The following is a 16,203-nucleotide window of genomic DNA, read 5'->3' on the forward strand; positions in this document are numbered from 1 at the left end:
GCAGAACAGAGTTACAGCCCTAAGGGCATGTGGGGGGGTAGGATGGGGCTGTAGGGCAGGGCTTGCATCCTTGATGGGTGATGTGGTACTGTAGGGCAGGACCCAGCTATGGGGGGCAGCACCCTGCTTATGGGGCAGGATTGAGCTATGGCGGCTTACACTATAGGGCAGGATCAAGCTGTAACCCCCCTCTGGGGCTGGATGAGCTATAGGGTTGGACTCACTATAGGGGGCTAGACTTGCTATAGGACCATACTCGCTATAGGGGGCTGTACTCACTATCGGGGGCTGGAGCCACACCTGCTACAGGGCCATACTCACTGTAGGGGGGCCATACTCACTGTAGGGGACTGTACTTGCTATAGGGAGCCATACTTGCTTTAGGACCATACTCACTCTAGGGAACCATCTTGCCATAAGGAGCCATACTCCCTATAGCGGACCCTGCTTGCTATAGGGAGCCATACTCACTATAGGGCTATACCCGCTACGGGAAGCTATATTCACTATAGGGCCGTACCCGCTATAGGAAGCCATATTCACTATAGGGCCGTACCCGCTATAGGCAGCCATACCCGCTATAGGACCGCCCCCTCCGGGCGTGTCCCCCCCCAACCCCCCCCCCCCGGACGCGGTGACGCAGCACGCCTCCTCCTTCCCCTCCCTCCCTCCCTCGCTCGCCGCCGCCATGGGCAAGAAGTCCCGCAGCGCGCCGTGCCGCCGGCCCATCCTGCAGCTCTCCCCGCCCGCCCCCCGACGGGAGGACGCGGGGCCGGCGCCGCAACCCCCCGAGGGCGCGGAGTCGGGCTCGGAGCCGGGTAAACCCCCCCCCCCCCCCCCCTTACCCCCCTACAGGCAGAAGGGCGACGCCTTTGTGGGGGGGGGGGGTGCGGGACGGACCGTTCCGGTTCGGTCCCGCACCCCCCCCCCCCACCCCGGTCCCGCGGGGCTTTGTCCGCGACCCCCCTTTGTGCTCCTTCCCCCCCGCAGACGAGCCCGAGGCGGGGCCGGAGCCGCCCCGCAGCGCCCCCAACCCGCCGCCCCCCGCGCCCGCCGCCGTCAAGCCCACAGGTAAGGGGGGGGGGGAACCCCAAAAATTCACCCTGCTGACCCCCCGGAGACACCCCGCGACCTTTTGGTTTTTTAATGTCATCCCTCCTCTATTTTCCTTATACGACAGCGTGGTTGTATAAATTAACTTTTTTTAATAATTATTTTTCCTTTGTTTATGTATTTTTAACCCGCTCTTTTTCTTTATGTAATAGGGTGGTTGCATAACTTAACTTTTTAACTCATTATTTTTGCATTAAATATATATTTTTTAACCCCCCTTTTTTCCTTATACAGCAGGGTGGTTGTATAAATTGACTTTTTCTACTAATTATTTTTTCATCGATTATGTTTCTTAACTCCCTCTTTTTCTTTATATGAGGTGGTTGCATAAATTAATTTTTTGCATAAATTATTTTTTAAATATTTTTTCTTCATTATTTACATTTTTTTAAATATAGGTAGCATAATCTCACCCTTTAAGCCCCTTTCATCTGGGGCAGTGCAACGTTTCTCTCACCCCCCAGATGTCTTTTTTTTGGAGGGGAGCAGGGTTATTGCCCCCCGACCCCCTTCACTGATTTTTGGGGTGCCCCCCCCCCCCCCCCCCCAGTGATGCACGGCTGATCCTCCTCAGCAGTTTGGGGTGGCAGATGCTGTTTTTCCACCCATTATTTTGGTGTGTATTTGTTTTTTTTGTGTGTGCACGTACGCGTTTTTTGTTTCCTTTTTTTTTTTTTTTTGTAAGACATTTTTTCCCTCTTCCTTCAGTTTTTTGGGGGTGGGTTGATGTCCCCTCGGTTTGCGGGTGGGATACGATGCCCCCCGCATCGAGGGTCGCTCTTTGCTCCTCGTTTCTCCTGGCTGCTCCCCCAGCAGCTGTGGGGTGCCCCCGCAGCCATCCCGGGAGGGATCGGGGGTGTTCCTCTCGTGGGTTCCCCGTCCCCTCCTGGCTGAGGGTCTCCTCTCCCCGGCCAGGCGGCCTGTGCCTGCTCGGCGCCTACGCAGACAGCGACGATGAGGAGGGCGAAGCCACCGAGAAGTCGGCGCGCTCTGGGGACGCAAACGGAAACAACTCAGCCGACATCGACAGCACGCTGGCAAACTTCCTGGCGGTGAGCAGGGGGCGCCGGGGGCTTCTCCTCCCCAAGAGGGAGCTGCGGCGAGGAGAGGGTGGCTCCTGGATGTGACGCTCCTGCTCTGCTCTCTCTCGCCCGGGGCTTTGACTCGCCTCGCGACCTTGTTTTTAAAGGAGATCGACGCCATCACGGCCCCCCCGCAGCCCGCAGAGCCCGCCGCCGCACCGCCCCCCACGCCTCCCCGCCCCGAGCCGAAGGAGCCGAGCGCTGGGCAGCCCGCCGGCACCGCCAACGCCAACGGCACGGACGCGGCGCCAGCCCCCGAGTGGCAGTATGACACCCAGTGCTCGCTGGCGGGAGGTGAGTGCTCGCCGCCGGGGCTCTGCCTGCACGGGGAACATGGGGAGGTGGCGGAAACGGGGGGGGGGGGGTGACAGAAGGGTGGGGGTATGGTGGGGTGTCCTGTGAGTGACCAACTCGTTCTCACCCCCCCAACAGTGGGGGAACTGGAGATGGGCGACTGGCAGGAGGTGTGGGACGAGAACACGGGCTGCTACTACTACTGGAACACGCAGAGCAACGAGGTGACCTGGGAGCTGCCGCAGTACCTGGCGGCGCAGGTTCAGGGCCTGCAGCACTACCAGCACAGGTGAGGGCGAGCTCAGCTGCGCGGCAGGAGCGGGGCTGCGTCCCCACGCCGGCCCCTTACTGCTCCTCTTCCTCCTCAGCGCTGCAGCAGCGGGTGCCAACGGGAGCTTCGCGGCGTCTGCGGAGCTGTACCCGCAGGAGAAAGGGGCCACAGCGGGTGGCCGCGGGGCCGGCATGGCCAAGCCGGTGAAGAAGGTGAGTGGGGCGAGCTGAGCACCGGGGGCTCGGGCCAGGGGCGCGCGGAGTCGCTGCCTGCAGGCTGATGTGGCTCTTGGTCCCCTCAGGAGGTGAACGAAGGTGTGCAGGCGCTCTCCAATAGCGAGGAGGAGAAGAAAGGGGTGGCTGCGGCCCTCCTGGCGCCGCTTCTGCCAGATGTGGTGAAGGAGGAAGAGGAGCGCTGGCGGAGAAAGGTGATCTGCAAAGAGGAAGTCGAGCCGCCCCCGGAAGAGGAGGCGAAAGCGGAGGAGGTGGCAGCTGCTGCTGCTCCTGAAGAGCCCGAAGCTGGCAGGGACCCGCTGGAGGACACGCTGCAGGAGGAGCTGTGCAGCGTGGTGCAATCGGGGGAGAGCGGGGAGGAAGAGGAGGAGCAAGACACACTCGAACTGGAGATGGTGCTGGAGAGAAAGAAGGTACGGGAAGTTCTTTGTCACGTGAATAAGGCTGTGGGTGCAGCCAAATAGCGGCTAGAAACAAACCAGGAGCAGCAGACGCTCGTGTCCCTCCCCGAGCCCTTTGGGAGGGGACCTGGCACATCCCGCGCTGCTCCCGGTCGGGCTCCTTGCAGAGCTGGGAGCTGATGGGCTGTGGTTGCGTGCGGCTGCTCCCCTGGCAGTCCCAGAGCTGTTGCTCCGTGTTCGCTGCCGTTAACGCCACATCCTGATTAGAGCAGCCGTTTCCCTTTCGCGCACAACTTGTACCCGTTGTCGTCCTTCTGGGGCGGTTCGGGCCCCTGCAGCGCAGCTCACCGGCTCGTGTCTCCGCAGGCAGAGCTGCGTGCCTTGGAGGAAGGAGACGGCAGCGTTTCAGGCTCCAGCCCGCTCTCTGACGGGAGCCAGTCGGCCTCGCAGGATGCGACCCGCAGGCTGGCCTCCAAGCGAGGGAAATGGAAACTGTTTGTGGGAGCTGCCAGCCCTGAATCCACTAGTCGAGGCTCCAGCAAAACGGGCCGGGAGAGCCCGGAGGCGGGAGAAGCAGGTAATTCGAAAGGCTCCCTTCGGCGGAGGGAGGCGCGGGTGTTTGGAAAGGCCGCAGCCCTCTCCCACCGGGGCATCTTCCCCCCGAAGATGCGGCTCGCCCGGAGCCCGCGAAGCCCCGCGCGGTGCGTAGCAAAGCCGGGAGGCGAGGTACGTGCGTGGGGCAGGAGGGCCCGGCCGTGGGGTGAGAGTCCCGCAGGCACAGGGACAACGTGGTGCTCTGCCTAATCCTCTCCTTTATTCTATAGCTAAAATACTTAGCAGAACACTGATACTGAGCACGTTATTGGAAAAGAGAAAGCAAAAGTATGGGGAGCGATGGCTTCATGCCCTGCTGCCTTCTGCTTTCCTCCAGATGCTATAAACCCTAACTGTGCTATGTGGGGAGCTGTTACCTCCTCTGTAAGCTCTGTGTGCATCGCTGGGGAACAGTCAACACGTTTCAGGCAGCTGAGGTGTCCCCTGAGAGCCGTCTGGCTCCGCACCCGGTGCATAGAAACCTATGGCAGGACCTCGCTGCGAGATCCCCCTCGTTCCTACGAGGCTGTTTTAGGAGAGGTGCGTTGGGTTTACCAGCGTCACCTGAGCAGCGACCACCCCGCACCCTGCACCTTACTGAATGCCTGCGGAGCTGCTCGTGTGCCCCTGAGCTCTCCGCTTCCTGTGCGGCGGTGAGAGGCCTTTCAGAGACCTCTGCCCAGTGGGCGTTGCAGAGCACCACGTGGATTTATTGCCTTGGGGAAATAGCACGGTCATGGCTGCTGCAGCGCATGCTCAGCTGGCTGTGGTGGCTGGAGGCTCCCCGGCTCTCCCCAAAATGCTATGGGAGAACAAATGGCGTGTGCCTGGCTGCCGGCCCCTCCTGGGAGTGCAGCTTCAGGCCAGCACCTGCCTGCCTCGTAACGGAGCAGCGCATCCCCTCTTGAACACAAAACGTGACGAATGAGAGCCATCAGCTTTTCCCAGGGAAAATTGGGCGCGGAAGTGCCCTGTGCCTGTAGCAGGCTGCGTCCTGCTGCAGTGGGAGGCAGCGTGAGCCCAGTTAGGGGCTGCTGCGACCCTGACACGTGTGTGCCTCATGCAGAGGTGTGATCAGGAGTCACACTGTGGAGCTTGCATGAAATTGGTGATGGTGTGTGTCCGAGTGGCCCCCGGGGGGTGGTTTTGCCACAGGGGTTTTGCCACGGAGCTTTTCCCTGTCCCTCGTGGGCTCGTGAACAGAATGTGCCTGGGACCGGCTGTCATGCAGCAGTGCTGTTTTCCCACTTGGCATCCCAAGGAAATGTGAAGCTGTTACTCCAAACCAACCTGCGTAATGCGTGCCTGCGCCCTGTACTGGGATGCAGCGAGGGGACCGAGCGCCAGGGATCGATCGCTGCTTTAACCTGAGGGCTTTCGGTTGGAGTCCCCAGCAAGGCCCCCGCCAGCACTCGGGCAGTTACTGAGTTGCTGGCGTCCTGTGATGTCACCCGAACAGGACATTATGATCAAAAAGCAGCTTTTTGGGAGCTCTCTGGTCTTTTTGACAGTTGCCTCAACCTGCTTAATACGTGACACCTCTTGCTGACAAATTATTAAGCTGCAGGAGTTCCGTGATTGCCCGCCCAGCGGCTGGCTCTCTCTGCACTTCCTTCAACCTCTGCTGCAGGCTCTCTGTTGCTCTTCCTGTCCTTGTGTCCTAGCAGCTGTAATTCACCGATTCCTGTTCTTCTGGAAGAACCATGGCCATCCGACATAGAGGGTCTGCAGCCCTTTCTGCTTTTGGTTTCAGGCTTTTTTTCCTAGGAAGGAGGCCGCCGGCTCCGGTCCTGCCCTCCCAGCAGCGGGCTTTGGCTCTGGCAGCGGCGCGTGGAGCCCGGGCAGCGCCGCGGTGGTGGCAGGACGCGAGGTTCACCTCTCGTTTCTTCTCCTGCAGCCGCGGGCACGGAAGCACCCGATGTGCATTCAGACAAAGAGGCAGAGTCTGAGGAGCCCCAGGAGAAAGCCAAAGCACAAGGGGCACCAAAAATAGAAGAGGAGGAGCAGGACCTAAAGGTAATGCAGGTGTGCGCGCGTGAGATCGCGTTCCGGCACGTGGCAGGGACAGTGGCAGGGCGCTCACCCAGGCCGGGAGTGGCTGGCGGCTCCCCCCAGTGCTGGCTGTGCCACGGGGCTGTTGGGTGCCTTAGCCCCCCCAGGCAGTCGGTGCTGGGGCTTTGGCCCTTTTTGGGGAAGGTGGGGGCAGTTTGATGCCTCAGATCCCGGGCTGCAGGAACAGCTCGCCCCATGAAAGGGCGGCTGTGCAGGATTGGGCCAGCGTCTCTGTAGCCCTGTATCCTGTCTCCAGCAGGAGCCAGCAGCAAAGGCTTGAGAGAGCCTCTTAAAAGAAGAAAAGGGGGGTGGGGGCACAAAGAATGGCCCCTGGGTCTTGTCATGAGAGAGAGCAAACGCTTTTGTCTTGACTTGTTGATACTAACGCCGTTACCGTCCTGCCTCCAGGCCGAAGACTCCTCGTCCGTAACCTCTGTGTCCGGAGGCTGCCAGTGTTCAGGTTCTGCCCTGTACCTGGCGTTACTTTATGAAGCAGCAATTGGCTGTTAGGTGCAAACTGGGGAAGCTCCGGGTGTTTCTGCACCATCGTTCTGATATTTTCTCTTCAGGGGCTCAATTTGCTTTTCTGACTGCGGCTGAACAATTCCCAGAGCTCCTTCCTGAGCCACATCAGTTGCACGCAGAGCTGCAGGTGCTGGGTGATGGTTACGCAGAGTGTCTGGGGAGATCTTTGTCAGTCCTAACCCGTCCCCTTCACTCCCCAGCCGCTCATTACTGTGAGATCTGCGGCGTTAAATTTGACTCCCGAGCGATTTCGTTTCGTTTGCAAACTTTGTTGCCTCTTTTTGCCGTGTCCTTTATGGATGCCATTTCTTTATAGATGTCCTTTATGGATGGGGAATTGCCAGCTCGTGGTAGAACCCCAGTGGAAACCTTCCGCAGAGAAACCTCATACTTAGTCCTTATTTCCACTCATTTAATCACTTTTACAGTGCGAAAGGGCTTTACCATCCTAGCGACAGATTTAGCCTCTGTCCTGTAAAAAAAAACAACTCTTAACGAGTTTTGAGATGTGATGTTCTCTGCACAGAACCAGCGAGCCTCCTCTAGTGTAGCATGTCCATGAGGCTTTTGTGGTTTTTTAATTTATTTCAAAAAAAAAAAAAGAAAAAGCCTGCAGCGAGGATCACGCACGCTGGCTGCTGTGTCCCTGCCAGCTGCCGAAAGCCTTTCAAACCGTCACAGTTGCTGTCACCTTTTCTTCTGGTGCTGGAGGTGCTCTGTGTGACGGACAGTATGCTGTAGCGTGGTGGTTTCACGTGCAGGAGCCCTCTAGCGCTGTTGGAGGAATGCCGTCTCCTCGGGTAATTTGCACCGCTCGCTTCGTCGGTTCGGGGTCATCTCTCTTCTGCCAGCCTCTAGTTTGTAGCAGATCCTCCGCTGCGGAGCCGCCCTCAGATGCAGGACCTTCCTGGCTTCTCGTAGGGATGTCGGTGCGGGAATTCATTTCCCTGCCTCAGGCTCCTCTAGCACAGCTCGTCTGCCCGGCCCGGCCCTGTCCCTGGGGACAGGCGCCACATTGTTGGCTTTGGAGACCTTCCAAAGCCTCTGCTGAAAAACGACGGAAAACAAAAATTGTTTCAGAGCCCTCCTTGAAGCAATCAGTCCCAATGTCCCTCGGAGGCATCTGTGCTGCCCTCGATTGCTTCCTGGCTTGTTACTTGCTCTCAGCCCCTTCTCTTCAGTCACATCCCAGTGCTGCGCCCGTCGCGGAGTTCCCACTCCTGCAGGGTGCTGGGGTTGAGCCACCGGTCACTGCAGGCTGGTCTGGATCTTAACACAGGCCCTGCCTCAGCTCCTGAGTAAATGCAGAGCGGGCACCTCTCTCCGCACTTCCAGCTAGTTCCATGGGAAGTGGCGATTTACAAAGGCTGAGGATACGTCCCGGCCCATATCCTTTGGGAAGCAGTTGAAGTACTTCTATTGAATGTTTTGTGCCATGGCAGTAGCTCTGCCGTGACTCCAAAGCCAGAGCGCACCGAGCCGTTGGCTGGTTTGGAGCTGGGGGCCGCGATGCAGAAAGGGGCTTGCTGAGAGGGGCCACCCTGCGCAGATCCCATCCCAGGGGGCACGGGAGGGAGCGGGCTTGAAGGAGGGGGTGGCCAGCGCCGGTTCCAGGGGGACTTCAACGCCCAGCCGTGCCAAAGGACCGCAGAGTCTCCCCGGAACGTCCTCGAGCCACGGGGCTGCAGCGGGTGCAGCAGCCTTGTGACGCCACCCGAGCGCGGCTCTTGACTCTTCCCCTTTCTCCCTGGCAGTTTCAGATCGGAGAGCTGGCAAACACTCTGACTAGTAAATTGGAGTTCCTGGGCATCAACAGACAATCTATCTCCAACTTCCACATGTTGCTGTTGCAGACAGAGGTAACCAAGCCTTCGCCCCTCGCTCCGGCCTTCCGTCCCGAAGCGGATCAGATACTGTCCGCCGCTCGAGCGCCGAGGGCCGGTGCTGCGTGAAGCTCGTGGCGGTGCCGCGCGCCCGCCCGCCCGCCTCCTGCGCCGCAGGGCCCTTCCTCCGCGGGGGGCGAGCATGGCTTTGCGCGGAGGCGGTCTCTTCCTCCTGGCCCCCCGAGTCCCGTGCCGTAAGGGAGCCTCCTGGACCTCGAGTCCTGTCCCGAGGGCCGCTTGCAGCCCCCCTCAACGGCTTCCCCCGGTTCTTGCCCTCTAGACCCGCATTGCAGACTGGCGAGAAGGTGCTCTCAATGGAAACTACCTCAAACGCAAACTTCAAGACGCAGCCGAACAGCTAAAACAATACGAAATAAACGCCACCCCTAAAGGCTGGTCCTGCCACTGGGACAGGTACGCGCTCTCCTACCTTTCTCACCTTTCATCTTTGACATCTCAGACATGATTTGTGACCATCACCACCTGAAACGACGTGGCGCCGTCCCTCTCGGAGACTCCGTTAGCGGTGCTGGGCAGGCAGAGCAACTTCCGGCACTTACAGAGTTGGGGCCAGCCGCCAAATTGGAGAATGCAAAGCGAGAGCTCAGTGCTTTGAGACGGAGCCGATTCACTGATTGGACAGAGCTGGTTTTCACTCTCGCGAGTGTAAAGCGCTGCGGAGGGCGGGCCTGGGGGGTCGCGCATGCGAGAGCTCTGTGAACTTTGCAGGATCTCTGGATCACCTCTTCTGACCAACAGCTCTGACAAAGGACAAACTTCAACTCATCGACGGAATGAAGAACAAGATTTCTGTCTCCTGCCAGCAGGTCAGACCCAAACATTTCTTTTTCTATTTGGCTTTCTTGATTAATTTTCCTTTATTTGAAATCTTTGCTCTTTTGTTTTTCAGCTCCCAGATCCGCTCCCTCTCTCTAGCATTCACTGTATGTTTGACACCAAGAGTATCATAAAAGCGACCTCCACGCACCGTGGGCTAGGGGGGCAGCCGCTTCTCTCACTGGGCTGTTCCCCGGTGCCCCTTCTTGGAGGGCGACTTTGAGCCAAGGCAGTGGCTGAAAGTCCCGGTGCTAGCCCGACCTCGCTCTGCTGCACGCTGGCCTGCTTTCTCAGCCCTCCCCTCCCCGGAGCGGGGGGCTCAGCGGTGTTCACGCAGCCAGCGGTGCAAGTAGCTTTGAGCGAGCCGGCTCGGGCCTCTCCTGCCTCTGTCCTCAAAGTTGTTTGTTGTGTTTGAGAGTGGCAGCCCAGCTGCAGAGGGTCTTCCCTGCGAGAGCACACTGCTGTCGTGGGCAGGCCCGCCTCGGAGTGTCGCTACACGGGGAGGGAAAGTAAAGACTCGTTTTCTTTCTTGTGATTTAGGGAGCATAGACGCTATTTCTATGTTAACGAGCACTCAGGAGAGTCGCAGTGGGAGTTCCCCGACGGGGAGGACGAAGACGAAGGACAGCAGACCACCGACAGAAAAGCCGACGGTCCTCCTAAACCACCTCCAAAAGAGAAAGGAGAGCGCGCCGGAGATGCCGCCGAGCGCTCCGCAGGTACAGCACGGGGGCAGGAGGAGAAGGGGGGGGTGCTGGGTTTTGTGCTCCCCAGGAGCAGGTTCCCATCCATGCGGACACGCGGCCACGTGGCGTGGGTCCTGCCGCACTGGCGGGAGGCTACCACCTCCCTCGCCGGGCGCCTCGCTCGCGGTAGCTTTAGCGGAGCCGGGGCAGGCACTGCTCCTGCGTCTGAGCCGTCCCCGTCGGTTGTAGCCGTCCCAGCGGAGCCGGGGAAGGCGGGGTGCTGCGGGGTCAAGCTCGTAGCCTGGCCTCCGCCTCCCCGTTCTGCGGCAGGGCCTTGGAAGGAGGCAGCACGCGCCCGTGCTGGCAGCAGGAGCGGCAGCGCGGTCAGTAGCGTGGGTTTTCAAGCCTGTGTCAATATGTATTCTTCAGGCTCCCTTTGTAAAGAATCCTTCTCAGGCCAAGTTCCCGCTACGTCTCTCATGCCGCTCACTCCATTTTGGACTCTGCTTCAGTCCTCTGTCCCGGTCCTCCAACCTCCCTTGCCTTTGGAAATGCCTCCGCCGCCTCCGCCTCCACCAGACTCGCCCCCACCGCCGCCGCCACCACCCCCGCCGCCGCCTGGAGAAGACGGCGAGATCCAGGAAGTGGAGATGGAAGATGAGGGGGGCGAGGAGCCGCCTGCCCCAGGAACAGAAGAAGACGCTCCCCTGAAGCCTCTCCTGCGCCCGGCCGTCAGCAGCAGCCAGGTGAGCAGCGGCGCAGGCAGCCGTGCGGCACGCGTGCCATGTTGGCGTTCGATCCCCAAGCACTTGAGGGCCGAGGGTGGTGGTGAAAGGGGGAGCGAGGGGTGAATGCCAGCCCCGTTGGGCTGCGTCCCTCCTGCCTGGGCTCTCACCTCGTCGCTCTCCGTTGCAGGGAGCCGCTGAACCCAGCCCTGCCCCGCTGCTCCCCGCCAAGCCTCAGAAGCGGAAAGCTGCCGAGATGAACCCGGGGCTGATGCAGCGAACAGCCACCATCGGCAGCTGCCCCGTCATCTACAGCCAGCCCCTCATGGCCGCCGGCAAGTACCAGCCTTCGGCCGTGCCCCTCGCCTCCCTGAGGCCACGCCAGCGGCTGCAGGGCGAGATCCAAGGCCGCGCCAACCTCCGCCTCGCGCCGGGCCACGCCGGCCCCCAGCCCGCCGGCCTGGCCATGCAGCCCGGCTACTTGGGCGTGACGGCGCCCGCGGCGCCTTCCGTCATGAGCTACTCGGAGTGTGCCGTGCCTGCCAGCCTCGCCGCTGCCCCCGCCGTGCCGCTGGCCCCGGCGCGCGGATCCCTGCCTGCCACCAGTGCTGCCGAGCAGCCGCCTCCCCCCCCGCCGCCCCAGACGCCCCCACCTCCCACCCCCAAGGCGCCGCCGCCGCCCGAGAAGCCCGAGAAGCCGAGGAAGGGGCGGAAGGACAAGGTAGGAGGATGTTCCTTCGCCCTTCCCTCGCCGGCTTGCCTGTTCCCTCTCCCTTCTTGCCCACCCTCACCACGGACCGCTGAATTTCCTACGCAGGGCAAGAAGGGCAAGACGAAAATGCCGTCTTTGGTGAAGAAGTGGCAGAGCATCCAGCGGGAGCTGGATGAGGAGGAGAACTCCAGCTCCAGCGAGGAGGACCGGGAGACGACGGCACAGAGGCGCATCGAGGAGTGGAAGCAGCAGCAGCTGCTCAGGTACGGGCTCGGGAGGCTGTCCCAGAGCCGGCAGCACTTCGTGATGGCGTGCTGCTTGGCTGCTCGCGTGGAGAGGCGTTTATTTGCCCCCCCCCCCCCTTAAAGGGAGTGGGATTTGGGGTCTCTGGCTGGGAGTATGAGGGGACGGGGTGCTGGGGAGTGTCCCTGTGCACCGCCCGCGCGCTGACACCCCTCTTTGTCCCCGCAGTGGCATGGCGGAGAGGAACGCCAACTTCGAGGCGCTGCCAGAGGACTGGCGAGCGCGGCTGAAGCGGAGGAAAACCGCATCGAGCACATGAGGCGCGCGCGTGGCGCTGTTTTTTTTTTTTTTTTTTTTTACAGTTGTACAGTTTAGAGCCCTTTACGACTCAAATCATTGTCCAATAAATTGTAGCAGTTTGGGACGTGCTGTCTGCTTGAAGGGGGGCTGTCCCTGCCCCACGGCAGGAGGGTGGTTTGGGTCTCGCGTGCTTGGGTGGCATTGGTTTGGGGGGTCGTTGCAGGCTGGGGCCAGAGCATCACCCACACTTTGGGGACGGGGGGAACCTTGCCATGGCCCGGCTCCCCTGGGTGTCTGCCAGGGATAACAAAATCCCCCTGGCTCCTTTCCCAGCTCCGCTCTGGGACCGCCCCGTCCCTCCCTGCTGCCACTGGTCGCTCAGCGACCGCGTCGCAGGCCCCGTTGCATTGCCAGGGCCGGGAGGAGGCTCGGGCACGGCTCGCGGCCATGGAGCCCTCAGGGTACCCCACTGCGCAGGTTGGGGGCCGGGATTCGGGGGAGGAGGGCTGGTGGCTGCAGCCCCTGGGGGTGGGGGGATCCCTGAGCAGAGCCTGACGGTGCTGCCCTGCCCAGGTGGTCCCCGAGCCCTATGACAGCTTCATGCGCTGCCACCTGCGCTACTACGGCTACTTCCGAGGTGAGCCCGGGGCTGTCCCCCCCTTGTCCCTCTGGGGTGCAGGACCCCTCGTTTGGGCTCCAGCAACGCTCTTCCCCAAGGCCAGAAGACGGGTGGGAAGCAGAGCCCCGTGTCCCCACGAGGACGCTCCGAGTGCCACCACACCGAGGCGTCTGGCCTGGGCAGCACCGGCCCTGGCTGCCAGCAGCGCGTGGGGAAGGAGCTGAGCCGTGAGTGAAGCCCCCCGGCACCGGGCTGTGGGGCTGCGTCACCCCTGCTGGGGTCCTTGTCCCTGCCTGGGGGTGCCGGGTGGTTTGGGGGGTGACACCAGGAGCGTTGTTGTCCCCAACCCTTCCAGCCTGTGCTCCCTGCGCTCCGCCAGTGCCGTGCCGTGGGGCCGGGAGCCCCCCAGCCCCTCCTGCAGCCCCCAGGGCGCTGGAGCCGGTCCGCTCGCGGGGCTGCGGGTTCCCCGGGGAGCCGCGGGCTCTCTTCGCCCTCCCCTCGGCGCGAGGACCCCTGCCTGCTCCCCGGTGGCCCATCGAGTGCGAAGTCATCAAGGAGGCCATCGAGCACATCGGTGAGGCAGCGCTCCGGCCTCTCCAGCCCTCATCCCCGTGTCCAACCCCTGCGGTGACGGCGGGGCACATCTGTCCCCCCCCCCAGAGTGGGTTCCCCCTGAACCCGAGCCCTTCTGCCAGCCCTCGAGCCACGAGCAGGCGCCGGCGGGCAGCAGTGAGGAGCAGGGCACTGTCGTCTACCACCTCAGCCCAGGTAGCGCCCATGGGTGCCGCCCGCACCCTCCCCGTCCCCACGCCGTCCCCTCAGGTGCTGAACCCCGCTGTCCCCCAGTGCCCCCAGGTTCCTGCTTCACCCGTGCTCGAGCCGGGGGGGCCCCAGGTCCCCTCTCTTCACTGGCGGCCACCCTGGAGGGCCCCCAGGACACCACGCTGCTGTTCGAGTCGCGCTTTGAGAGCGGCAACCTCCAGAAAGCCGTCAAGGCGTAAGAGCAGGGATGGGGCGGGGGCAGCCGGAGGGACGCGGCGGCAGGGCCGGGTGCCGGAGTGTGGCCCTTCCCCCCGGCAGGGGCCCCTACGAGTACGTGCTGACGCTGCGGCCGGACTTGTACACCGCCAAGCACACCCAGTGGTTTTATTTCCGCGTGCAAAACACCCGGAGAGACGCTGTCTACCGCTTCACCATCGCCAACCTGGCGAAGCCCAAGAGCCTCTATGGCGAGGGCATGCGGCCGCTGCTCTACTCGCAGCAGGACGCCCGGAGCCGTGGCATCGGCTGGCGCCGCGTCGGGGCCGAAGTCCGCTACTACCGGGGGGGCGGCGGGGAGGAGCCGGCCACCTTCTGCCTCTCCTGGAGCATGCGCTTCCCCCACGACGGTGACACCTGCTACTTGGCCCACTCCTACCCCTACACCTACTCGGACCTGCAGCGGTACCTGCGGGCGGTGGTGGGCGACCCGGTGCGCTCGCGGTACTGCGCGGTGCGGGCGCTGTGCCGCAGCTTGGCCGGCAACACCGTCTACCTGCTGACCATCACCGGCCCGGCCGGCGGCGCGGGCAAGCGGGCGGTGGTGCTGAGCGCCCGCGCGCACCCCGGCGAGAGCGGCGGCTCCTGGGCCATGCGGGGCTTCCTCGACTTCGTCCTCAGCGCCGCCCCCGACGCCCGGCTCCTGCGCCGGCTCTTTGTCTTCAAGGTGGTGCCCATGCTCAACCCCGACGGGGTGGTGGTGGGCAACTCCCGCTGCTCCCTGGCTGGCCGTGACCCCAACAGAGCCTACGGGACGGGGTGCCGGGGCTCCTTCCCCGCCGTCTGGCACCTGCGGGCCATGGTGGAGAGGTGAGGCTGGCGCACGGGGAGCCGGGGGGCTGGTGCCAGCGGCCGTATCCTGACGGGAGCCCGCAGGCTGCTGGCGGAGCGGGAGGTGGTGCTGTACTGCGACTTCCACGGGCACAGCCGCAAGAACAACGTCTTCATGTACGGCTGCGACGGCGGCCGGGCCGGTGCAGCGCCGCGGCTGCGGGAGCGCATCTTCCCCCTGATGCTGAGCAAGAACGCGCCTGACAAGGTGGGCTCTGCCATCCGCACCTACCTTTGGTGATGTCCAACACGTCCCCCCGCCGCACTGACCCTGGCGTCGGCCCCAGTTCTCCTTCCCCAGCTGCAAGTTCAAGGTGCAGAAGAGCAAAGAGGGGACGGGCAGGGTCGTCATGTGGCGGATGGGCGTCACCAACAGCTACACCATGGAGGCGGCCTTCGGCGGCTCCACGCTGGGTGAGTGGCCGCGCGGAGGCGCTGGGGACGGTGTCGTGCTGGGGAACGGGATTTCAGCCCCAAGGACGGGCTCTGGGGCCTGGCTCAGGAAGCCGCTGCTCGTTTTCTTGTCCCGTGTCTCCTCCAGGCGGGAGAAACTCACACTTCACCGTGGAGGACCTCAAATCGCTGGGCTACCACCTCTGCGACACCCTGCTTGACTTCTGCGACCCCGACCCTGCCAAGGTGGGTGGGTGGGTGGGTGCCCATGGCCGGCGGCACGCCCCGTGGTGGTGGCAGCAGTAACGTTGGTTCTGTCCCGCAGTTCCAGCGGTGCCTGGCAGAGGTGGACGCGCTGCTGCGGCAGCGGCTGGGCTCCGGCGAGAGCTGGAGCGATGTCCCCACCTCAGACCTCGAGTCCAGGTACGTCCCGGTGACACTGCCCCTGGGGCCGGCGGGGCCGGCGGTGGCTGCAGCCGTCCTCTCCCTCGTGCAGCACCAGCGGCTCTGACAGCTCTGTGTCTGAGGGACCCCTGGCACGGCCCGGGAGCCCCCAGGGACGGGAGGGACGAGGCACCCGGGAGGACGTTCTGGTGCCGCTGCGCCATCCAGGGCGGCTGGAGCCGAGGAGGAGGAAGCGGCTGCGGAGCCGCAGAGCGAGGAACGCCCTGCGGCGGCCAAACGCCGTCCACCAGGGCCACGCCGGTGTCCCAGTGAGCGTGGTTCACGCCCCACCGCCCCGTGTCTGCATCCTCACACTGCTCCCAGCTCGGGTGGCAGCGCCTGGGGCTGCATTGAGCCCCTCCTTTGCGCTCCCCCAGGTGCCACCATGGTCCCTCAGGCCCCGGGGACAACCACAGGTCCCCAACACCACCGGGGGAGGCCGCGGGGTGCCGGAGGAGCCCGAGCAGCCGCGTGGAGCCATCCCCCGTCAGCCCGACCCCACCGCAGCGGGAAGGGGCTCCCACGGCCGTGCCGCTGCAGGGGACGCCCGGCTGCAGGGGGGCACGAGGGCTACGGGGCCCCGCCGCACGCTGCAGCCTGCCTGTGCCGCCGCCGCCACCACCGGTTCCTCGCGGGGCACGGACGTGGCGCTGCCCACACCGGGGGCCGCCGCCGGTGGTCGTGGGGGGCGGCCGGGCCCCGCCAGCCCCCGCTGCTACGCCTGCGCCCGGCGTTAACGGGGCCGCGTCCCCCGCTGCCTGCCGGGCTCCCCCTTCCCCTGCGGGCCCCCGGGGGCCGCCGCCACCGCCCGGTGGCACCTCAGGGCCCGTCGCCGTGGCAACGCCTCAGGCCTCGAAGGCCCCGCCGGTGGCGCAGGCCGCGTTGCCATGGCGACCCGGGCGGAAGCGGGCGGCGGGCGCGGCGGAA

At 63.4% G+C, this 16,203-nt stretch overlaps 2 protein-coding genes across 4 annotated transcripts; both read left to right on the plus strand.

Moving 5' to 3' along the window:
* Nucleotides 1–646: 646 nt before the first annotated feature.
* On the plus strand, nucleotides 647–12,075 carry FNBP4 (formin binding protein 4). 2 transcript variants are annotated; one of them, XM_040560207.1, is made up of 17 exons: nucleotides 647–818; nucleotides 991–1,071; nucleotides 2,029–2,165; nucleotides 2,303–2,489; nucleotides 2,628–2,778; nucleotides 2,858–2,972; nucleotides 3,062–3,406; nucleotides 3,761–3,971; nucleotides 5,886–6,004; nucleotides 8,320–8,424; nucleotides 8,729–8,862; nucleotides 9,178–9,275; nucleotides 9,826–10,004; nucleotides 10,484–10,717; nucleotides 10,887–11,417; nucleotides 11,514–11,671; nucleotides 11,880–12,075. In XM_040560207.1, the coding sequence occupies exons 1-17, from the start codon at nucleotides 689–691 to the stop codon at nucleotides 11,968–11,970; spliced, it is 3,006 nt and encodes a 1,001-aa protein (XP_040416141.1). In that variant the 5' UTR covers nucleotides 647–688; the 3' UTR covers nucleotides 11,971–12,075. The 2 variants fall into 2 exon arrangements, with proteins under 2 accessions (XP_040416141.1, XP_040416142.1); XM_040560208.1 differs by lacking the exon at nucleotides 9,178–9,275 and having other exon boundaries at nucleotides 10,401–10,717.
* Nucleotides 12,076–12,981: 906 nt separating this feature from the next.
* Nucleotides 12,982–16,146, plus strand: AGBL2 (AGBL carboxypeptidase 2). Of its 2 annotated transcripts, XM_040560230.1 has the most exons (7): nucleotides 12,982–14,418; nucleotides 14,485–14,647; nucleotides 14,727–14,853; nucleotides 14,981–15,078; nucleotides 15,158–15,255; nucleotides 15,329–15,545; nucleotides 15,654–16,146. In XM_040560230.1, exons 1-7 carry the CDS (start codon nucleotides 13,580–13,582, stop codon nucleotides 16,011–16,013), a joined length of 1,902 nt encoding a protein of 633 aa, XP_040416164.1. In that variant the 5' UTR covers nucleotides 12,982–13,579; the 3' UTR covers nucleotides 16,014–16,146. The 2 variants fall into 2 exon arrangements, with proteins under 2 accessions (XP_040416164.1, XP_040416163.1); XM_040560229.1 differs by having other exon boundaries at nucleotides 12,987–14,418; nucleotides 15,329–16,145.
* The last annotated feature ends 57 nt before the right edge of the window (nucleotides 16,147–16,203 follow it).

This window comes from Cygnus olor, chromosome 5 (assembly GCF_009769625.2).
Source record: "Cygnus olor isolate bCygOlo1 chromosome 5, bCygOlo1.pri.v2, whole genome shotgun sequence".
In the NCBI taxonomy this organism is placed as follows: domain Eukaryota; kingdom Metazoa; phylum Chordata; class Aves; order Anseriformes; family Anatidae; genus Cygnus; species Cygnus olor.